This window comes from Pogona vitticeps, chromosome 1 (genome assembly GCF_051106095.1).
Source record: "Pogona vitticeps strain Pit_001003342236 chromosome 1, PviZW2.1, whole genome shotgun sequence".
NCBI lineage: Eukaryota > Metazoa > Chordata > Lepidosauria > Squamata > Agamidae > Pogona > Pogona vitticeps.
Genome location: NC_135783.1, coordinates 234,351,599 through 234,376,555, shown reverse-complemented (window position 1 = coordinate 234,376,555; position 24,957 = coordinate 234,351,599). Strand labels below are relative to the sequence as shown.

The 24,957-nt window shown below is 40.6% G+C and overlaps 1 protein-coding gene across 6 annotated transcripts in view; it reads right to left on the bottom strand.

Moving 5' to 3' along the window:
- The window catches only part of CLASP1 (cytoplasmic linker associated protein 1), a 232,228-nt gene that overhangs the window by 51,417 nt on the left and 155,854 nt on the right, over positions 1 to 24,957 (bottom strand). For 4 of the 6 annotated variants that reach the window (XM_078377580.1, XM_072985238.2, XM_072985239.2 and 1 more), the window contains 4 exons: positions 8,438 to 8,541; positions 4,646 to 4,669; positions 3,207 to 3,451; positions 314 to 377 (listed from right to left, as the gene is read on the bottom strand). In XM_078377580.1, coding sequence (XP_078233706.1) covers positions 314 to 377; positions 3,207 to 3,451; positions 4,646 to 4,669; positions 8,438 to 8,541 — 437 coding nt within the window. Of the gene's footprint in view, positions 1 to 313; positions 378 to 3,206; positions 3,452 to 4,645; positions 4,670 to 8,437; positions 8,542 to 17,336; positions 17,400 to 24,498; positions 24,607 to 24,957 lie in introns of all 6 variants that reach the window. The other 2 variants (XM_072985237.2, XM_078377536.1) reach the window with 2 other exon arrangements.

Below are 24,957 nucleotides of genomic sequence, written 5' to 3'. Positions count from 1 at the left end.
GAATTACACTCAGTTTTTCTGCTGTTCACTACAATGAGTAACTTATTTAGACCCTAGCTTCATGATTGTGATGAAGTATGTGCTAATTTTAGTTTTTTAGTTTTTATGGGGCCACAGGAACTCTCAGCTACTCCTCCTTCACCCACAGGATAATACACCCAAAGCCAAATATATCCCAAAATGTAATGAAGTCAAGAAGTGTTGAGAGGATGGAGAGTTTGATAATGGGCTTCTACTGTATTATCAAATGCTTGCAAATGTATTTCATTTGCAACATACAGAATACATCTTAAATATATACTTAATTTTTTACCTTGCTGTGGGGATCCGCAAACATACGTGTGAAGATCTCACACAGCCTTTTCAACTCAACTCGGCTGAAACAGAACACAAGAGAAGAAAATTATTTAGAGCTGACATTGGATATTAATGATAAGAAAGCAAATGCTTGTTATTTATGGCTTAGCCTCAAGACTGGCAGTACTATCAAATACTGTATAGTTCTTAAAATGTTGTATCTCTTATCACAGGCAAAAGCTCCAACGTTTTTTTCAGAATGGACTGAGATAAGGAGGCTCCTCTCCTAAAAAGGACAACAAAAATATCCTTTGTAAGAGTGTAGAGAATGCATATCTGCTTTGACACTTTTACTGCATCATGTAGCTTATTGTTTCCCCATTACCTATTTTTACATATTGTAATCTTGCTGAGCAGGTTTTGAGATTCAGCCTGCAAAGGTCTGCAGTATCTGAGCAAGCTCTTTGCAGAGGTGCTACAAGAATAAGGAAAGGAAAGGAAGGGAGAATCTTTCCCAAACCACGGAGAGAGGGGTGGGTGGGTGAGGTAGGGGTGGGCGTAGATTGGGGAGCTACAAATATGTAGAGAAAATACTCTCAGATCAGGGGTGACAAAAAATAATCTCATTAGACTGGCTTAGAGCTTATTGTTGTTTAATTGTTAAGTCGTGTCTGATTCTTCATGACCCAACGGACCAGAGCACGCCAGGCCCTCCTGTTTTCCACTCCCTCCCAGAGCTAGGAAGCGCTCAAATCCTAGCTGGAACCATGTAAGGGAACTACCGAATGCCAGAAACTTGGCATTCAGGAGAGCAACATAGGCTAGCAGGATTCCCTGACTAAATCCTGTTTTCTAGAGGGCTAAGACAGTGATTCCCACTCAGAACATGAAGTAATCACAAAGAGGTTTGGCAGGAATCAACAGCACCAGGTTACAGGCAAAGCAGAAAAATATAGAAAGAAAATTCATTTCAGAACATTCCCTCAGAACAGAACGGGGCAAAATGCGGCCCTCCAGATGTTGCTGAACTGCAAATTCCAACGCTCCTCGCTATTGGCTGTGTGGGCTAGGATTGCTGGGAGCTGCAGTTCAGCAACATCTGGAGGGCCGCATTTTGCCCAGGTCTGCCTCAGAACAACTAACATGACTACTGTATGTCTTCTATATGACTTTTCTCCAGACTGACTAATGATCTGCCCCCTTGTTAATCATGCTCCTGTCCTGCCCTGATCTTAATCTTTGCCCACTTGGCTAATCCTATCTGATGGCCCAGAGAAAATGCACAGGAAGAAGATGAGAAGACTCTGTTTACAAAGATGCAGACCACTCTAGGGTGTTTTCTCTTTCAGATCTTCAGATAATCCTTTTATCATAAAAACAATAGAGGGCTTTATTTGGCTGGGGTACTGAGATTCTTTCATTTCCTCTTGGAGGCTTGGCTCACCTTGAAACCTAGCCTATATCTGACAAGTTTCCCCGTCAAAACAGTCTGTGGCATGCCCATACATGTCTTAGCAAGAGCTGAGCCTCTGCAGGGATGTTGTACAAACATGGCCAGTTGGGTAGCACTAATTTCTTCCAAATCCCCAACACATATATCAGGAAAGCATTTGCCTGCTGCAAATAGCTTTAAGGTAAAGAAGATGGTTGGACAGTGTCATCGAAGCTACCAACATGAAGTTGACCAAATTCCGGGAGGCAGTGGAAGACAGGAGGGCCTGGCGTGCTCTGGTCCATGGGGTCATGAAGAGTTGGACATGACTTAATGACTAAACAACAAAACAAGTCATTCTCCTGGATCTCTTAAATCTGCATTTAGATGGGGAGCCAAGCATCCACCCTAACACTATGTACTGCCAACATTCTGCATTGTTAACTTCAACATTCCCAGCCCTCTTCCTTCTGAATATATTCATAATGTCATATACCATAAAAACAAAGCTCCACCCAATTGTAGAAAAATTTTAGCTGTATCAAACTTTGACGTTTCTTTATTCATCCAACCACAATACACCAAAATGCTTTGAAATACGATCTGATATCTCAAGACATTTTACAAAACCAAATTGGCCCAATTTAATGTAATATTCCGCTAGAGAGTCATATTCCTGAGAATAATGTGATGCTCCAATAGAGTGACAGGACGGAAAGAATCCATTTCTTTGAGACATCTTGCTTGTGAATTAAATCTATTCAGGCTAAATGGTTGAACTTAGGGCAGGAACAGGATAACAAAATTTTAATCACAGTAAGGAATTTGTTAAATAAATGTCTCCTCCCTTCTATAGATTTTTTTCAACAGGAAATCCAGAAACATGCTGACTAATATTCTTCATGTCATATGATCTGAACATGAAATGCAATGACAAAATACTGATACTGAATGTTTACTTCTGTCATCTATAATGATCAGTATTTCTTCAAATACATTTCCTAACATATTGCATTTCGTGTCTAAATCTGCTTAAGTCTGTAGTGGGGAATCAGCTTTTCACCTGCATTTTCTGGTTGATTGACTGACTGATTGACTGATTCATACATACAGACATTCCCTGCCTTTCTCCTTAAAAAGGACCCAAGATAACTTACTAAAAGACACCATCTAAAGCTATGTTATGCATTCCTATGGCCAGTGATAGTAATATTTTATCAATTTCATGGCTATATTTTGCATCCTTGTATTGAAAAAATAATTTTAATTAATTGTAATTAATACTTTTTAAAAAAAGAATGTGGCTCCAAGCTACTGAGCATCTTCTAAGAAAAAGCAGACCTGACTTCCCATGCAAGTACCTTGTCCATGCATCCAATAATGGCACTGTTCAGTTCTTCAGAGAAAGGGCATGTGGGTTGCCCCTTTAATCCTGAGTTAAAACTAAGGCATCCCGTAAGTATATTTAAACCCTCACCTCAGTGTCCTTTGGCTCTTCAGTAGGTTCTGCAAACCTATTAGTCCTTCCTTCCTTTCAGACCAGTTGGAACTCGCACAGTGGTTCAAAACTTCAGCCACATCCTCTGTCTGGCGCAAGTAGTGGGGGATGCCTCCATTGCGGGAACCGTAGGAGCGCTCCGAGCAAGCACTTGATGCGTCACTGTTGGCATCATCATCCGAATACATCCCATATGGCTCGTATCGTCTTCTCACTGGCTTTTTCTGGTAGAGGTGGGTAGGAAATAAAGCTTGGAGTTAGCAGGCTTTGCAAGCTTAGCAAAATATCTAAATAACTATGGCACAGAAGCATCACAATTAAACCGCATCAGGATTCAGTCAGGGAAGAGTGCCACAAACACTGGGCTAGGAGGGGCAAAACCAATGAGCCAGGGAAACAGACAGGATCTGATGAAAGAACAGTCTGCTTTCACTGGAAACAACTTATTAAAGCATGAGTATGCAAATAAATTAATTCAGCTAGGCTGAATAAATTCTGGTGTGATTACATCACATCTGACGCAAATTAATCTAGGTATACTCTGGGGAAAGAAGAGCACACTCTCTGTACTGTTCCTATTAGTGCCACACACCAGACTCAGTGAAGCTCAAATCCCAGCAACAGGATACAATACTTGCAGCAGTGGCAACCTTGCAAAGATATATAGAGTCACTCCACAAACACTCTACAATAGATATCCTGTTGCACTTGCACAGAATGGAAGCATGCAGTGCTATCATTTAGTAACTGTGGATATCAGCTGCACATAGTCAAGCTGAATGATTGTGCTATATAAGATCAAAGATCTATTTTATTTTACATTCTGCAGGCCTCTGAGCATGTTGCCAAATTGCTCTAGGACACAATCTAGTATCTGCCACTCTCTAGTTCCTGTTTTTCATAGTCATCAGCAGTGAACAGGTGAGCTTAGAAATGGCTCCTGTAAGATGGACTTCAAGAGATGAGAGCATAGGACTTAAATATATTTAGTACAGAACACTTTAAATCTCTTGTATGGCTAAAACTTTGATCATATGCGACTAGCCATCTAAACCATCCAAGCCCAATTTCGGTGTCTTTCCTATGATTCATTCCATCTGATTCACATCATTTACTAACATTCAATGAAACAAACACATCTCAAAACTATCCCATAAACGCATCTCAAAACTACCCCATTTGCATAGTTCTCTGCAGGTTTTTAGTTTTCTCACTTAAATATTTTGATTTTTAGAGGTCCCAGATACGTACACCTGTCAGTAAGTGAACAATGCAGGATTATGCAGCTTGATAAAACTTCAGATTTGGGCTTTAACACATCACAAAAAATTACAGCACCATATGAATTTCAAAACAGGGAAAGCAAAACTTGGAACGTAAACCAAAAAGAAAAAGAAAAGTCAAAACAGCAATAGTACCTTGCTCCTGGAGTCTCCTAAGAGCTGTATGCAGGAAAATATTGAAGGGTGGGAGAAAGCATAGAGAATTATGTCAGAAGCTTATGCAGGGATTGTTCTTGCAACAAAAATGTACAAGCAAATGCATCTTAGCAAATTAAAAATTCAAACTCAGCCAATACCTCATTAAGCAACAAAAAATTAAAATGGGATCAGAGTACAGCATCAAACTGATTGATCTTCTGCTCTCGATCTTCTAATATATACCAAGACCTCTTTGTAGTTTATATGCCTAGAAATGTACCTTTTTCATTCTATTTTCACTAAAACCAACTAACACCTATATAAAAGCCCCAGGAAAGAAAGTCCTGATTTGGATTATAATGTCTAAACTGCTGTTCTCCTCAAGGTGGCATTCTAAGAGCGCAGAATTCAAGAATGGCAGCATAAAACATGCTCTTTAGTCTTATGTAGCTAAACTCCTGTTAAATGAGAAGCATCTTTGTCCTGACGTTGATCAAAAATACAACAATATCCAAGATCTTTTTACAAAAAACTGGGTCCTCCTTTATCCCTTGTCCAAAAACTCTTCACTCCAAAGTTACTCAGGTTTCCTTGTGACCTTCAGAGCGAGAGGTCTTTTTCTGTACACTGATTCTGCCTTGTTCTCCTGGAACAACAATGAATCCTTGGACAACGTTCAGGTATCGTCTTTCACTGGCTTAAAAACTGACATATGCCAGAAAATGGAACTATAAAGCCAAAGGGCTTTGTTCAAAACCTTGTTTGGTGAATTAAGGCATATTTACAACCACACTGCTACTTCTCAAATACCAAGGAGGGGTTAAATAGATGGATATTCCCTTCCTCAGCAAGGCTACAGGACAGTATTCCCAGACATAGTAAGAAACAGGCAGCAACTGGTTACAAGATAATACTAAAATTATAACAATGCTGCTAAAGGGGATTAAATACTGGGGAAAAACTAAATGAATAAAGGGTATTTCACACTTTCTGGGATACACTCAAGATATTTTTGGTGGATACATTAAAAATAATGTGTGATTAACAAAACATACACAGAGTTCACCAGCATATGAAAATTTGTCTCTTGATTCACAATCTAGTCACTCCATATAAAGTTAAGTAAATACCAGAGTAAGCAGCATTTTGCTATCATCATATTTGTCACTGTACTCCTTATGCTTCCTACATATTCCATATTCTCTATGGAATACTGCCCATTCCCAATCAATTGACACTGAGACATGGGTTAATTAATTAAATGAAAACAAACTAGTTCCTTTGTGCTAATGTTAGGATTTCAAACAAAATCCCTCATTAGCAAATGAGATCACAATGGAAGGTCATAGTTTTCTTATTCACAGAGGCAATGTACCTTCATCCAGTAGAGGATTTCCAAAAATACTGAAAGCAACTTATATTTGAATAGTGACATAGATCACCTCAGTCACCATTTTTATACTGCCTTGAATCTATGCTGCATTCCCCATAAACCTTCTCCAGCTGAATTTATCCCACAGTCATATATCTGAGTGTGTTCATACGTGAAACCAGAGAATAGTTAAAGACCTGGGATGGAGTAACATTTGCTTCTCCAGATGCTGTTGGTCTCAGACTTAGATCAGTCCCATGGCAGTGGGTCAAGGATAATGGAAACAGTAGTCCAATTTCCGGAAGACCACAGTTGTGCTCCTTAGTGTGTTAGGAGCCTGGATTACAGCCAAGCCACCTCCATCCTTCCCGTGGATCAACGCATGTATGTTAAAGCAGCCCTCCCCAACCTAGCACCCCCAGATGTTTCAGATTGTAACTCCAATCATACCAGCCAGCATAGCCAATGATCTGGGATGATGAGAACTGCCATCTACCACAGCCCCATCTGGCCATTAAGTTATTGCTTCTCTGTAGAGGCAAGAATCCAGCTCTACCATCCTGAGAACAGCAGGAAGCACAGCAAATGTTTCAGAGAGAAAGCTCAGTTCAAATGTCCATTTATAGAATTTGAAGCAGTAAAACTAGGAACAACTACTGTTTATGTCCTTGAAGAACAGCAAGTTAAACACAAGCTATTCTTCACCTTCATGTCTCTTCTGTCATCGACTGGAGATTGGCTGGAGGGGAAAGGCGGATCTCATTTCTGAAACAGGCTTTGAAGGATTCCTGAACCCTATCGCAGCTTCGGCTCAACGTGAACATCGATCACACAGTGCTTCGATAAGACAAGCCCTATTTGGGCATAACAGAACCCACCACTGTCAACTGAGTTACACCAATTTGATACCTCTTTAGTTGCCATGCTTCCACTCTACAGAATCTTGGAAGAATCCATAGTTTGGTAACGTACCTAACTTTTCCCGCCACACAGCTCTTGTTCCTCCAACTCCAACAGAAGATTCTCTCTACTGCACCAAACTACAGATCCCAGGACTCAGCAGAATGGAGCCATGAGAGCTAAAGCAGTGCCAAAGTGCTATAACTGTGTAGTGCAGACACACTCCAAGAATGTAAAGCTTTAACTGAAAGATGTTGGGGACTGCTTTCAAAAAAATGCAACCCTAACACCTTAGACTTCAAAACTACTGTCATATGGATTACAGGAACACCATCCTTCCTCCACTTCTGTAGTGTCATAGGAAAGGGTTAGTACAAGTAGAAGTTAACAGGTGCCATTTCTGCTTTATGACTTTATGTCCTTCACCAAACTCAGTCTCAAGAATGTAAGACCATTTTGCTAATATTTCGATCAACATAGGTGTAGTGAGGTTTCAGGCTTATAGACTATAGTTAGTTTGTTTTGAAAGCCATGAAATTAAACCCAATGCAAATGACACAGAGTTCAGATTAAAGAACGGTAAACTCAGGAACGTGTTCAAACTAGCAGAATTCAATAGAGCTCCACATAAAATCGACTTCAAGTGACTGTAACCTTTCTTCATTTCAACAGGATTGCTTAGGACTGGGACGGGGCTCTGAGGATCTTTTGTTGTAGCTTCTGCTATACCACTGGGAAACCAGATCAGTTGGTCCTCATCTCCCTCCTGCCCATCCCCACCCAATGACACCATAAAATAAATGAAAAAGATCTAGAATCAAAGAAAACAATCTTGATAGTTCTAAATCAATGACCACAAGACAACAGACTTTTTACACACTTAGGTCCATCTTTTGGCACCTTTCTTGAGCCTAGAATGAAAATTTACTCTGCAAAGACATTTCGGTATGAACAAGCAAATTCTCTGGAGACCGAAATATAAAAACAAAGCATATCTGAGAGACAAAAAGCAAACTAATGTACAAAAACAACAAACATATAAACACATACATAGATAAACACATATATCCACTACTGGCACACCTTAGAAATCCAGACTAAAACTCCCTAGAATTCCTGCCTATCCCGGAAATACTGAGGTCAGTTTCTTAACACAGTTTAACAAAATAACTATACTAGTATTTAGCTCTTGCATGCAATGGACAGCTCTGTTATCATACTTGCATTTACGATCCAGCAAAATTAATAGGTTATGGTCAAGCTTTTTACAACTCTTCACACTTATTAGCAGCTTGACAAATGCCAACAATCACATCAACTCTGACTTTTCTAAAGTACAACCGTGTACTATCTTACTCAAATCATACATGCCAAATTCCCAAAGAAACATTTACACTGGGTCACATTGGCACATTTCAAAAGGACATTTTAAAAAAAAACCAAGAGAGACTGTACGTACAGGAGGCAACTTCAAGCGATTTTCTGGTGTTGATAGCATTTTTTGTTTTCCCTCTTACCAGTGCATCTGCCACAGCAGCCTCCAGATCTGTGCTTGTACTGAGGACTCGCATTGCATTCATAGAGGCAGGCAACCTGCCTGGCTGTCCAAGCCCAAACCGGTCTGCACAAAAGACAACAGTGAAAAGCCATCATTAAATGAGTTCATAGTCCCTCAGAATATTAATAAGGCTGCTGGCCAGGAATTTGCCAACAAAGACTGGGAGCTCTCGACATTTCTTTAATTACTAGCAGGCACTCTTTTTATTGGTTACTATGCTACGACTTTAGGACTATTACAGAAAGTGTGGGGGGGGGGGACTTCAAAGTTCTGTGGTAGAGCGAGGTCCCAGAGGGAACACCAAGCAGGTCACTGGATGGCTTTATACTTCTTTGCTATAAACTACGGGTGGGTGGAGGCTGCATTTAAATCTCTCTCATGGTACCTTTTTAGTTGAACAGTTTCTGGCTATTTCTCTCACTCTTCAAGGGAGGGGACGTAAGCAGTACAACAAAATTTTCAGCGCAGAACTGTAGCTAACATTCTGTTTATCTGTAAGTAGTTTCCCAGGTTCTGTTGTTTTTACCACTGCAAATAGTGCTACTGAAATCAAACACCCAGAGGAATCACCTCCCAAGTCCAAGCCAGAGGGCAAATCAAGGAGCTTTAGCAGCTATCCACAAATAAAGTTAACAGCTTTGCAAAATAAAAACCATACTCTCTGTTCACAATCCATTTTCAGAGCAACTTTTCTCCTCAAGGACTAGGGTTTCACAAACCTGAATATCAAATCTTTTGGGATTTTTCTCTGAAAAATAACGCAGCAAATCTTGGTGGTGGTGGTCAGGAACTCTACTCTTTCTCCTAGCCAGCAAAGGAGAACAGACTAACATGTTACACCCCAAGCTAGTTTTTGATGGCCCTTGTTGCTCCCATTCATCAGTGCCAAAAGTTGCTACATTTCTGCAGCCACCTAAAGAACTGCACCGCTAAATATTGGTAGGGGTACTGGGAGGGGAGTGGAAATGGAGGGCGCCCTCCTCCCCTTTACCTTATTTTCTCTAAAGAAGACGACAATCTGTTCTGCAGGCAGACAAGGGGCCTGTGGTGCAGGAAAGTTCTGTGGCATCCTCCTTTCCTTAGAAAACCACCAAATTGCAACAGCCATTATGGCAGCAGCAGAAAAATAGCCAGCACTGAGGGAGGCAATGCAGTTCCAAGAAGCTGTCCAGGCTTGGAGTAAAGATTTCTCTGATACCAATCAGTTTGGGGTGTTTTAAACTGTCCTGGTTTGGAACATTTCCTCTACTTAAAATTTCATCATAAATAATTGTAGTTTTTCAAGCATGTAGTTTCGGTTACACATTGCTGTGGCTGAATAATGTCCATTTTTCAACATGATGTACATAAATTGATTCATTAGTTGCAGGTTTGCTCCAGCTTATAAAGTAAAGCACAGTTGTACAGTGGGGTCTTGACTTAAGAACGGCTCGAGTTAAGAACATTTTGACTTAAGAACCACTCTCTTAGGAAAATATTGACTTGACTTACATACTTAGATTTGAGTTAAGAACTGAAAAAAACCCACGTGGGAGGCAGGGAAAGTGGAAAATGTGAACTTTCAGTTAACTGTTGGCCAGTGAAATGGGTGCCTGTCTGCTTCCTCACTCCTCCCAGCGTTTAGAGAGTGGATTGGGAGACAGTCTTCGGACTGCCTGGTACTGCCTGGACTGTATTTTCCCTGCCTTCCCTGAACCTTTCTTGACCTAAGAAAAAAAGAAACAAAATATCCCCCTCTAGTGGTCGAAGGCAGAATAGCAGCTTCCCATTAGTTTCTATGGACGGAAAAGAGCAGATACGGATCAAATGGTTCTCAATGCATTCCTATGGGAAATGCAGATTTGACCTGAGAACTTTTTGACTTGAGAACCGCCTTCCAATACGGATTAAGTTCTCAAGTCAAGACCCCACTGTACCTGAAAAGTGTTCAAAACAGAACATACTGTATAGTTTTCTTTTTGCAAAACTGTCATCTGTCTCCCCAATCAGCTCTCAAATGCAAGGATTTAGGGAGGAGTTTTGAATTGACATTTAAATTTAATGGAAGGCATGATGGGGAACTGGGGGAGGGACCAGGGTTTAATATAGGTAAATCCAGATCTAGGTTTTTAAAATGCAACAATTACAAAGGAATGTGAGAATTTGTGTTTTTAAAATGCAACAGCCATAAAGAAACATGTGCTGAAATACAACTCCATAGCTGGGTAGCTACTTACACACATCTTTTAGAGAACTGCAAGGTTCATTCCTCATACCCAGCAAAAGATGAGCTACTGTACATTGAACTGATGGCACTATGTGATAGGAAAGGATTCAGGCTGATGCCCAATTAATCCCTCCTGCTGACAGAATACTTTCCATAAACAGAACATGGAGGAAGTAATTCCCAGTGCCAGCTTCATGCTGACATGCCCTCAGAATCTGCTCTGGGAGACCAAGAATAGAAGGGAAGGGAAAAGTCTATTGTACACATGGGAATTCACTTCCATGGACATCCTGTTTTACCCACAGACTTGTACTCAGCATTCATGCATAAGGTTACTGCTGTGTAGATCTCGTTTGCTGGGTTGTAAAAATTATTTCTTATTATTTTGTTACTATGTGATCCTGAAAATTATTTGTTAACTATTTGTCCCTTCAATAAGGGAATTATTTGCTAACTATACTACTTGTCACAGTGTGATTTTTTTCTTTAATAAAAATGTAAGCTGCAAGCATATATTTAAGGGAACGCTGACATTAAAAACAATGTCTTTCAGCAGCTTTGTACTTTAAACCATCATGTACAAGAATTCCTCACAATTTTGGGGTGGAGGATTCCAAGGCAAGTGACACAGAAACTTAGAAATATAACAAGTGCATTTTAAAGATAATCTGTGAACTGTATGAGATCTGGGTGTGTGTTTTTAAGCTTTTGAAGTTTTCACTACAACACAAATGACGTACGATGTATTTCATTAGGCCTGCATGAAGGGAAACAGCATCAAATCAAGCATGATGAAAGAAAAGAATTTTAGTTAATGCAAAGAGTGCAAAATCAATGATTTTTAAGCATTGGGACAATGCTACCTACAGAATATTTCCCCCCAAATTTTATTATCAAGACATTTTAAATCTACAACAAGCACAATTTCTAAAATTAAAATAAATTACATGCAAAAATTGAAATACAGTATCTGTAATGAAAAACTGTTTCCAAAAGTAACAGACTGATGACATTTTAAAAGGAAATAAAAGTTGCTTGTGTTACTGCTATTCCCTTTTTTTAATGCATTGAGTTATTGAAGCAGCAATGCTTACTTCAAATATCTGTTTTGTTCCATGTTGAAAGGTCAGATGGAAAGATGATAATGCACAGAAAGTGACAAACCAAAATGTTCAAGTATGTAGATTTGTAATTCATCTGTATGCACTAGTAAATATTTGGCAAAATATAAAAGCTGTAATCCCAAACCTGTTGTTCAGCATACTTATCTGAGCAACAGGTTCCAGAGACAACAAATAATAGAAAAATTACACTTTTCCCCCTTTGGGCGTAGTTTCATTTCAGTTGCATTGCTCAGATCTCACTTGGGGGCGGGGAGAAATCACCCCAGCAGTTTAAAAAAATATATCCAGCATTTCTACTGGAATATCTTTAGCTTGAATCATTAGACTGGAATTTATTGTGAAGTATCATTAGCTCTGTGGTTTAGATATATGGCTGCACAGACAGAGGTTTGGAGTTTAATTTCCCACTGTGCCTCCTTGGAGTAAAGTCATTGTGTAGCCATGGGCAAGCTGCACAGTCTCAGAAGAAGGGACTGGTAAACTACTTCTATGTATTCTCTACATAGAAAACCCTGCAAAGGGTTGCCATAAGTCAGAACTGACTTGACAGCACACAATTATTATATTGTATCATTTCCCGACTGCTGTGAAGAAGGCAGCAAAAGAATGCCCTGGATGTTTAGGCCTTGTAATGGTGACTCTTTGCTCCTCATCAGCTTCCCTCGAAGTCTGATGGCAGAACAACAGAAGGAACACAGGAAAAATAGGTAGGGTGTCACACAAAAGGAAAAAGGAGTCAGATGGTGTGACCCTCTTCCTGTCTACAGAGTAGAAACCACATCAGTCCTACTATGTACAGGTAGGGGGGTTTTTCCCCCTGTGCTACAAAAGCCTATAAAAATATTGTTATTATTGGGAGTTATTTGGATGGCTCCTTTAACACAGATAAGAAAAGAATCTGCAAGATAAATCCCAATCAACCATTCTTTGTACATCCACATAAAGTATCTAAAAAGACAGAATGGCTCTCAGCTAGTAATTGAATCAAGATAAGCTAGTGCATGGCATGTGAGTCTATGAGATTGAAGTTATTTCATGGAAGGCCCTTCTACTGAAAGCTGCTTCTGTGGAGGTATATCTGTCAGTTTGGTAACATCTGGGAAAGAAACTAGGAGAAAGATTAACTCTGTTTCCCATCAGCTTATATATTTACACCTCCTCCATCTGGCGAAGGTTCTTCAGAGGATTTCACAGATATATAGTATGGGCAGTTTTCCCAACGCAAGAGTGTTGACTGCTCTTGCAGGGAAAACAGCCTAGTAGATAGGTTGGAGTCAACCCAGGCAGTTCACTAGTGTTGGGACATACAAAGCATGTCTTGAAGAAATCAGTGTTCTCCTTCGACCAGACTGAAAATTTCTGAGAACCACAACTAATGTGCCCAGCATGGGCCATTAGAACCACTACTTCTACCCTGACCTTATGAAAAACTCTGGTGAGGAGCAATGTCAGGAGGAAGGTACGGCTAAAGGTCACCATTACAAGGGGAACAATCTGGGCCACATGATCCCTTTCAGTCCTAGGCAACAGGAAGCTCTACATTGATTCATTTGGATGCTTCCTTCCCTCCAGCAGGCAGAAAGTATGGGCACTGCTGCTTTAGATTATTCAGGGCTATTCCAGTGTAAGGTATGTAAGAACTCTGGAACATTTGGTCTACGAATGTGGAAAATTTGTTGCTTCCTAACAAAATAATGATCAAGGATGAAGGTGTAGCTAAATTCATTTTAGAAAATATAAACAGGTGCAAGCATCTTTGCCCCAGAAGTATTCACTATGATTTTTTCATATCAAAAGCTGCAGTTATGAACAATTATTGGAGAAACCACAAGCTAAGTAACATAAATCATTGTGTTGTGTTAAAAAGATACTGCCAGGGAATTAACCTCAAGGAAAATTTATCACTTGAAAGTCTAAATCCACAGTGAAAATATAGATCCAGCAATGCTAGTTGAAATGGTCTTTACATGAGCCAGGATTAAATTCTGGCTGCCATGTGTTTTCCAACAAATTTAAGTCGGCATTAAAAAAGGGACGGTAGCTTTCAAAACAATGTATGGCAATCAGAATGGCAACGTAAATTGAGTTGTAAGCCTTTAATATACCTATTAAAAACAACTAAATCGCATCACAATAAGTATAATCTAGCATGCAACTGCGTTCCCCGCTTCTGGATATGGGTAGAATGAATGAAATGGTTAATGATGTGAGATCTCTTTGGTCAGCCTCAGGTTTTGTGCTTTTTTGTCTCTTTCCTCTGCACACTAGATGTTTTCAGCTAACGTTCATATGTAGGATAGGAATAGAAAAAAACTCTCTGAAAAAATCTTGGAAGATAAGCAGAAAACTTTGCCACAAGTTTACAAGTTACTACAGCTGGGGGGTTTGGCTCTACCTTAGTGACAGTCCTCAAAAATGAAGATTAATCATTAAAGCCTTTTCACAGTTGCTCTGCTACACAGACAAGGAGAGGCTCGGCCCATCCTTCTACAGAGACTTAGTTCACTCTTTTGAGAAGTGTTTCTCTGCAGAGTCAGGACAATGCGTCTTGACAAACCAATTAGTTACAAAATAAAGCATTTTGCAGAGGTTGCCCTTATTCCTCTGATGAACACTGGCAAAATATAAAGGGTTCACAATGCAAAACATATCTGGGACAACTGTTTCACATGTCTGGGACAAAATGAATACTGTCATGACTGGCACTGAGATGTCCTGTCTCCAAAATTTCATGACAGAATTCTGAGTTCATATATAATAACTAATGTGGCATTCCACATGGCCAATGTCAAGATAGGAAAAGGAGCTGCTGCTGCCTAAATGGGCAGAAGGAATATATCCCCAGTTTATATTCTGCACCTGCATGGGTGATTTCCCCCCCCCCAGGCAGTGTCATCCTTAAAACAAAATCTTAAAAGGTATTTCCTTACCATTTTATAATGGCATTTTGCTAGTAATGTCAGAGCAAACAGTCCGTAACGCAGGGAGATGAGTGACTAAGTGAAAAAGATGGGGCAGTGGGGTAAGAGGGAAGATTCTCTCACAGGCAACTGAATGAGAGCTAATTGGTGTAACTGCCATATAGCTCTACATATAGGAATTTATCATGCAAAATCTCAACTCTGGATATGATACCTAACCACACTGTGGAAGGTACTGCTGTGGAAATGCTGTGAACAGTGTGGCCTACAAGATGTTGTCTAGCAGCACAACCCAGCATAGCCAACAGTGAGGTATGCTAAGAACTGCAACCCGACAATATCTGGAAGGCCATACTTTGCCTTCTTTTGCCTTACGGCCTGAGACAAAACCATCCACCCCCAGCCCCAAAATATTCTTTTGTTCAGAGTGAATTTCTTGTTCAACTTAGTAAAAAAAGAGAAAACAAAGAATAGTGGGTCTCGTACTGCTGTTATACAGTATCAATTCCTCCTTATTTTTCTTCTCACAATGGAGAAATGGAGGGCTGGTTCTCAGACACAAACATGTAACGGCCAATTAAGGTCCAGTTTTCAATGTTTATACTGTATGCCATGTCCCAAGTAATTTCTCATTTGCTCATGTTTTGAGACAGATGATTTTATATAAAGATTAAAATCAATTTAAAGAGATACTTTGAATTGTTTTTTAAAAAGCAGTCTGTTAAATTAAAGCAGGGGTCTCCCAAGTATGGCCCATAGGCCACATTTGGCCCACCTTGCTTTTTTATCTGGCCTGTGCGGGTGTGCAGGTGCGCAGGCGGGAGTGCGTGTGAGTGGGAGTGTGTGTAGGTGTGCAGGAGTGCAGAAGGTGGGCAGGAGAGCACGCATACACGCATGTTCCTTCGGCCCTGAAAAAGATAGAAAATATATTATGTGGCCCTCACTGTGAAAAGTTTGGAGACCCCTGAACTAAAGCAATAATGTTTCCTTTATATCTCCTCCCCATAAGAAAAACTTTCCAGGCTTAAGTATGGACTGATAAAAAATAATATTACCAAAAATGGCTATAATGACTGATGTCATTTTACACTACAGCAGTAATGGCGAACCTATGGTACGTGTGCCACAGCTAGCACACAGAGCCCTCTCTGTGGGCACACAAGCCATAAGACACCATCGAGAAATACTTACCCATCCTCTGATCCCAGATTTTGGTACTCCCCTCTGCGGGTGCAGTGGTCCAGCAGAGGGATGCAATGGTGACTATTATCAGTCTAGCCCAACGGGGGATTGGAGGACTGGTAAGTATTTCTTTGTTAATACTGCCCATAGGAAAAAAACAAACAAACATTTAACCCTTGCAGTGCAGGAGCAGTTGTTTTTTTTCTAAATTAAAACTTCAGTATTCGGGTTTTAATTGCAGAGTTGGCACTTTGAAATAAATAAGTTGATTTGGTGCTGCAGTTTGGGCACTCGGGCTCAAAAAGGTTCACCATCACTGCACTACAGTATGGTGATTTAACATAACACTAAACTATGTCTTATTTTTCATGAGCATAAAACAGCTTGAGCAAAGCCCTGGGCAGGCATATCACCCCAGTGTCCAGGAGGACTAAATATTGCCCAATGCCTGGCTTGTCAATTCCATAATGACCAGGAACCACTGTTTAAAATCAGTTCCAATCAACTGCTCCACAAACTAACCCAGGGCTGTTTAAAACACGTGTGTAACAAACCAGTATTTGTTTAAAACCAGAGGTGCGCAGACTTGTCTTAGTGGCCCTGTTGCTTACAGAGTTCTGGGAGCTATAGCATAAAAGCACAAATCTGCATAATTTTATTTAAAACAATGATATAAATTTGAACGTAACAAGCCAGGAATCAGCAAAATGCAACCCTGGCTTATTCTTCCTCCCATTCACATAGCAAGAGAAGGAAGATTGTAATTTAGTGCATACTCCTTCCTGCTCACACATACAGTGCTAAGCAGCCAATGTGATATCAAAAATTCAACTACAGTATGTGACTGAATTTTTAATCTCGCCTTTGTTGTTCTTGATCAGTTAAGTCACTTACAGAATGTTGGAAATGTTTGGCCCTAAAGGGCTACTCTATTGTGGCTGTGGGTGTTTTGCATAAGCTTTTCACAGTGTGGGCAGGGCCAGATATGTGGAAAGTTACTTCTCCAGACTATAACTTCAAAACACTTCAGTCAGCATTGGCCACTGTTGATATTTGCTGTTGAGATGTAATCTTTAAAAAACAAACACAAAACCAAAACATTCCCCTTGTCTGGGGAGAATTCAGTATCTCTTGATACTACATATGCACCACACCTGACAGGATGACATAGTAAATACATCACCAAGTCCTAGATAATCATTTTAACACTGTTTCCCTTCTAGAAATAGTGTAAGCAAAGAAAACAGAAAACATTCAAAACTTAAAATGACAAAAAGCATGTTGGAACAAAAGAAAAATCCTATGGTGAGGGAGGTGGAAGAAGCCCATGCTAAGTGCTGAGTGACAGCTGTGACAGCAAATGTTAAAACGGCAATAAAAGAGACAATATTAAGAAGCAGATTCATGCAGTTAGCACTTGTTCACCTGACTGCCCAACAGAATCAGCAGTGGAGAGAGCACTAGTGGACCTGGAATGACGTCGAGAGGCTGCAAGTAGAAGGAATGGCAACACCCACAGGATTAACAGACAGGTACTCAAGACAAAAAACACCACAAGCCAAAGGGGATACACATGATTCAATACCAACACTGGTGTTACATAGCAAAAGGAAATGGCACTGCATATGAATGGACGTATCAATCAACTGCAAGCCCCATGGCAGCATCAACACCAAGTTTTCTTGGCTCACCTTCCACCAACCAACTCTATTCTCAGCCAAGGGGCATGATGTATGAGAAACAAAACTATTCACTCTTATGACATCCAGGTTGTATGAAATCCAGCCAAGATCAGTAAGAGTGAATCACCTGCCAGCTGCAGGAGAATCACAATGCAAACATGAAATGATTGGCTTAGCAGTCCCAGGATTTAGATATGATCAGTCCAAATCCCATGGTAAAGACACAATGAATCATTAGAAACTGTGCTTGCAAACATAAATCTGAGTCTTCTCATTCACCAATGTGAACCCATAATCGGTAAATACAATCCATAGGCTAAGATGGACTACATAACGCAGGAAATAAAGTGTCAGAAGAGAGGAATAACCATCATTAATCATACTTGCCTTTTGAATGACATTTAAATTGCCATTCCAATACATTAAAAAATCACCTATTATTCTGAATATAGAAAGCTATCTCATACAGATTCAGAACACTGGCCCATTTCACCCCTGGCAGCAGGCTTCTGGAAGATCCTTTTCAATCCTGACCCCTGGGGTCCAGTCACCACAGATATCAGGGATTGAACATGCGACCTTTCACAAGCAAGGTATGTGTTGTGCCAAGTGAAGTTTAATTTGAATATGGTATAACACTCACTTTGCCTTGAATACTTACAAACTTAGTTTCAACATGAAAAAAAGGAAATTCAGATTAAGAGGAGCTTTAGATCACTGATAACACGTTTCAATAAATATAAATATGCAGTTAGACTTGTGGCTGGATAGCACTCACCACCTAAAAAGCAGGAAACTAGCACTGAGAATGAATAACAAGTGACTTTAACTAGATTATATTTACAAGTACTTGTAGTGATCAATGGCAAATTAATTGTCAGAGTGCTTGAAACAGTAAAAGTCCATCAACCTTTATTTAATCAATCATGATGACATTAGCAGAAATTATGCTGAAAGTTGTGTTTATGATACAGTCAACAGTACATGATCTAGAGAAGGGCATGAACTGCCATCCTGTTTATCCGCTGAACAGGTGTTTGCTGCTTCATAGTCCTGCTTCCTCCAGCAGGCCCCCACTCAGAGGTAGCACTGGGAGGAGGCGGGGCAGGGAAGCTGGGCTACTATGGAATGAGAGTAGATCCGATAAAACGTGTGAAATGGCTAGTTTTCTATCAGTTCTCTATAACATTGTTTTGATTTTGTAATATTTTATGGAGATCTTGTATGCTCTTATCTGATGTACCCTCTAATTTCCAGCCCTGCTGGGCGGGGCTCTGTCTCTCTTTTGCGCAGTTTTGCCCCTGCACACGTGTATGACTCTGTCCACCGTGCACTGGGTTCCATTGCGACTGGAATATCACGTGATCACTGCATGGAGAAGGAAGAGAGCTGCGTGGGGGGAAGTGGCGTCGTGTGCGCGCCCAGCTTAGCAGGAACCTTGCTCTTATCTGATAACAAAAATAAGCACCACTCTATCATCTTCTCCAATATGATAAAAGTTCTTTGTATCCGCTGAAAACTACCATTATCAATATGCTGGACCCTGCCATTTAATAAAAGCATAATGCAGTTCCTAGATTAGTGCATATCTTTCAGATACAAGAAAAGCTGTCCGACCAGATCATACTTACTGTTGCAAACTATGATAAAAAAGAGTTTATACAGTAATAATATATTGATCAATGCCAAAAGAAGGTCAAACACAGTGCTAAAAGAATTGTGCTTCTCTGATAAGTGTGTTTATGTGTGCCTGTGTTATCAGAAAAGGAAAAAGGAATCCTGGAAAAAGTGACATTAAATACAACTATTTGAGTCACAGTGGTTGTTTTGATTATTCAATATATTTCCAATACACACACATTTGTGCCTTTAGTAATTCTGAAGTTCAGAAAACTTTGGCTTAGCAGTTGAATGCATATCTGGTTGCATTGTGTGTACATATTTTAAATTTCAAATCACTAGGAACCTGTGCATTTGGTTGCATTATTTGTCAAGAAGAAAAACATGCAGCTTTGTATTCACCACTGAAAATTACCCCAAACTATACAGATCTTCTACATCAATGTGCTCCAGTCTGAATCAATTAGATATTGAAAACATACGACTAGGGGAAAAACAGCATGAATACCATGTTCTGTGGGCTTGAGAACACTGAATGCACATACACACTGCATCGTGAGAGCTGCTGCCTTAACACAAGGGATGAACCCATTCATATGGTATTTCCAAGTGAAAGGAGGAGATTGTGGGACACAAAATTCCTTCTCCTGGAGACTCAACCTTGCCTCGCAATTCACATATTCAGTGGCTGCTTACAAACTTCAGAGCCCAAGAACGAGTGAGTGACACTGTAGCACTGTAAGAGAAGAGTCCCCCTTCTCCCCACAAGCAGACCCTGGGTGCTCCAGAGATACTTCCCTATCCTCCCATATTGTATATCCCATTCTCTGTGGCAGACTGCAGGGCCAGGCAGAAACAAGCTCCTCTCACCAGCACAATAACGTAAATTGGTTCATTATTTTAAAAGAAGAAGAAATGGCTTGAGAGAAAACTGAAGTTGAGAAGCCTGGGCTTGTGTTTCTGTTCAGACCTCCCTGAAGACCCTGTCTGACCACCAGTGGTTCTCATACACTATCTGAAATCGCCAAGTAGTCTCAGTAAAGTTTGTAGAACTTTCCCTTTCTATACATCACAGCACAATAATGATTCATGCTTTAATAACTATGGCTATCAATTTCCTTTCTTTAAAAAACTTAGCATAGTATAAGGCTTCTGCTTGGGTATACATTCCATAATTACCATATTTTTCTCAATCCATAAGACGCACCTCTCCATAAGACACACCAAATTTTTAGGAGAAGAAAACAGGGAAAAATTAATCTGTTTTCTTCTCCTAAAAATTTGGTGAGCTTTATGGAGAGGTCCATCTTATGGAACACACCCTAACCCCCTCTGGCCCCGTGGGGGGTGGGGGAGCCGCCAAAGGATCTTAGAGTGTGTTCCAGGACCCTTTGGAGGCTCACCCTGCCCCCCCATGGGGCCGGAGGGGACGAAACAGCCACCTTCAGGGACTCTTCTGAAGCTTCCCAATCCTCAAGAGACTCCCAGAAGGTGGCGATTTCACCCCCTCTGGCCCGGCGGGGGGGGGGTGAGCCTCCAAAGGGTCCTAGGGTGTGTTCCAGGACCATTTAGAGACTCGCCCTGCCCCTGGGGTCAGAGGGGGTGGAATTGCCACCTTCTGGGTCTCTTTTGAGGCTTGGGAAGCTTCAGAAGAGTCCCAGAAGGTGGTGATTTCGCCCGCGCTGGCCCTGTGGGGGGTGGGTGGGGGAGCGTCACAAGGGTCCTGGAAGGCTCACTCAGACCCTTGCGACGCTCCCCCCCACCCCCACGGGGCCAGCGCAGGCGAAATGGCCAGCTTCCGGGACCTTTTGTGAGGCTTGAGAGGCTCGGAAAAGGTCCTGGAAGCTGGCGATTTTGCCCCCGCTGGCCCTTTGGGGAGTGGGGGGAGCCCCACAAGGGTCCTGGAGGGCTCATTCAGGCCCTTGGGAGGCTCCCCCCCATGGGGCTAGTGGGGGCGAAATCACCACCTTCGCTCCATAAGACGCACAGACTCCCCCCCCCCACTTTTGGGGGGGAATTGTGTCTTATAGAGCAAAAAAAAACGGTATATAAAAGCATGGACATAACCCAAGATTGTTTCTGTGAACAATTCTGGGAATTTCGATGCAACATTTGTCAGCTTTAGCTTCAGGTTAAGTTCTGCAGTATTACCATCAATTGGTAAATGATGGGGGAAAAGTAGATGGTTTCCCTGGCATGGTAATCTAGAAATCATAGTCCTTAGGATAAGAGCTTGTTAGCCTGTTTCATTATCCAGCCCTGGCCCAGTGGGCTTATTTGCTCACATCAGAAACCATAAAGCACACATATTCTTGAGAACTTCAAAAGTTTTAGAAACCATTTAAATGAGTTTTGATCCCCAAGTAGTCAATAGACACCAATCTCCTCTAGGTCATAGAAAAACAGCTGTAAAAATCTGTAAAATTCCAGAATTATTAGATGTATTTCATCAAAAGAAGAAATACTACCATACCAATGAGGGAAAAGTGATCTATAAGCAGCAAATGAATCTTAAAACAGATGAAAGTACATTTTCATATGCAAATGCTTTAAGCAGCCAGAGCAACTTTAATTTGGGGCTGAGAATGCAAAAGAGAATTCAAGAATGTGTGTATTCAAACAATGCAAAATAATCTCCATTCTGTGGAAAAAGATCTTCTAGGAGACTATGTCAGGCTGCACTGTATTTCCATAATTAATAAGAATTTAAGTTAAATGACATGATCAGGAAAATTACAAGGACAACCTGTTTCTGCACTAAACCATTTCAAATATGTGGTTCCACATTTTCAGTTTAAATGCTTCCTCATACAAAGAGAGACAATAGCAGGTTTAAAAGGTCTTAGGCAGAGCAGATATATAGGGATGAGTTGCTTTCTTGTATTTGTTATTTGTGCACTCTACACAAGAATGATAAATGGGATATGTATATTTGTTTGCATGGTAACATATGGAAGTAAAAGCTTCAGCTAATTTTAAAATTGTTTTTTAAAAAGGAAAGGACACTAGTTTTGTGCAGTCTTCCATAGAAACATTTTGCAAAAAGTGCAGAATCCTTCAAAGAGAAAAGAAACACTCATGAATTTTGGACATCTCTCACTGAAGTGTCCCGTGGAGGAATCTCATAGAGCTTGGAAATCTCTCACTGAGGTGACCCATCGTGATGAGACAGTCCAAACTGAAGATAGCACCCAATTTAATCAGTATTCTTCACATCCTTACATGTCACATATCACGAAAAAGTAATTTAGGAGGTCATACTTCAAAGTGTTTAGAATATTTGGCAGCCCTATGCTAAATGCAAACTCATTTTGTTCGGAATAATAGGAGATGAACACAAACAACAATTTTTATCATTGTCACTAACTGCAGAAATCCATTCTGCTATGGATTTTAAAAACATGGAAACCCTCTGATATATAGTGCATACTTGGGATTAATACACGTTAATTATACCTTAACTGATACGAGAATCCTAAGTACGTTCTCACACTTCATCTAATTAAGGTACACTGGTAAACCACAGAGATTACTGTGGGGGAGAAAAAAACAGAATACCAGAGCATGCAAAACTATTGTCAGCCTACTCCTGATTTATGTCTCACAGATCTCACGTACCACTGAGGCACGTAATAATATTACAATACTACTATAAATATTAATGTACACCTTAGGACCCAGTTTCTGAAATCCTGTTCCATAACTGAGTCCACATAAGGCTAATGACATCAGCAGTCATGGTGATTTTTCAGAAATAAAAAAACTTCCAACCTACCTACCCACCTGAAGGTCCGAAGGCTTCCAAGGGATCCCTTTTATCGGGAGGAAGCCATCAGAGATCATGGGACAAGGAAAGTCTTTAGTTTAGTTCATAACCAGGGGCAAAATCATCCATTTCAAATTTTTGATTTCCAAAACACCACCAGGGCTATTGATGCTATCAGCCTTGTACAGCATAATTTATGGCAACAGGATTTCAGTCAATACATTATGGTGAAATAAAGATTTCACGTGGAGTGATTCTATTTGAATCATTTTGTTTTTCCCATGGCTAAAAACAACTGCAAACTAACCAACACATGGATAGGAGACCACTGACAGCACCACATTAGGTTGTTCTGTACTTTCTAAGAAGAACAGCATGACAAAAACAAACAAAACCCACAAGCCTCTCTGTACTTTTGTCCTGCTCATATTTCCCCAGCTTCCCAACTTGCAAACCTGATTTTTTTCCCCCAATCCATGTTGGTGAAAGCAAGTTGCTGCAATTCATATACAAAACCAAGACTCCAGTTTCATGCTCATAACATTTTCTTTCCCACACTTTGAAATCCCAAGGTGTATTGGGCATGCACTGCTAGAATGTGAAATAAAGACTCCATATTATAGAGCTGCTTCTTACACATCCTTTGAGATTTGCTGCAAACAAACCTGCCAAATGCAAACTAAGCCAACATTAGGACATGATTTACGTGACTGCTTTACTTTGATTCTCAAGCTTTGTGCCTCCCAACAAACTCTTGATTTCAGGGTGCTCAGACTGGAGGAAATTTTCCTTCAGATTATCCCAGGCAACTGGTTGAAAATATGAAGAAATACCCAATAAGAAAAACCCAAAGATTTCATGTTGCTAATTTGGAGAAACAGTTTATCCTTGGAGCCAGACAGCTAGATCAAAAATTTTTAAATAAGAGGGATTATGGTGGTTGTGTTGTGAAACTAGGAGGAATCCACTGTTGCTCTATGAATGAAGGAATAATTCATTTAAAATAACAGCTGTTTTGATTGAAATTAGAAGTTAGAAAGTGTTACCCTGGCAGAATGGTGATATGATATGCATACAGCCCACAGAAAACAATGCAAATTGTAAAATTAAATTACAAACATATATCCTCAGATCTCTGCAGAGTAAGCTTTTATTGCATCAGATCAAAAAGGCCCAAGCTCATGCTTGATGGTAATATCACCCTTTCCCTGCCATTGCAGAGCTAGCAGCTTTGGAATTTGCTGTATTTGCCAAAACCAATGTGGCTCAAGTATGTTTAAAGAATTCAGAGATTATCAAAAGGATTTTAAATCAATGGATCTTCCTAGCAAAGGAAAGCAGGACTTAAGCATGCAGAAGGGAACAGGAGAAACGTGAGGATCAGAAAGGGAGGGGGAGTGTTGGGAAGTTAAGAAAAGGAAGAAACAAGCTCATTCCACCTAGTGATGTCCTGACTAGGCAATGAGAAAAAGGGAAGAGGGAAGGGCCCTTAGAAGTTCCAGCGCCTACTGGTACTCACCAAGTGGAGGGAAGCCCCGAGCAGGGCTTGTATCTCGGCTGCTCTCACGGCTGGTATCGCGGCTGCACCCCTGACTCACGCTGGGTCGGGGGATACGGCTGCTCCGTGCTAGCATGCAGCATGGAGAGTTTCAGAGAAGGTGAACACAAGTTTAATGAGGAGACAAAGCTCAGACAGGAAAGTCACATTTACGGTCATTATTGACATTAGTAAGTTCAACTGGCAGGAGCCACCAACTTGGGCTTGGCACCAACCAACTGCAATGCATGCCAAGGGTACCTTCCTGTGTTACAAATCAGTATACCTGAGAGGCCTGGCTTTGGCAGGCAATCCCGACTGGCATACTGGGCCAGGGACAGAAGATTTAGTTGACAGGAGAGGGTTAGAGTAACACATAGAGAAGGCATGCCAAACTACTAAGAAGAGTAGAAATGTTGTGGAAAGGCTTCATCTATACAT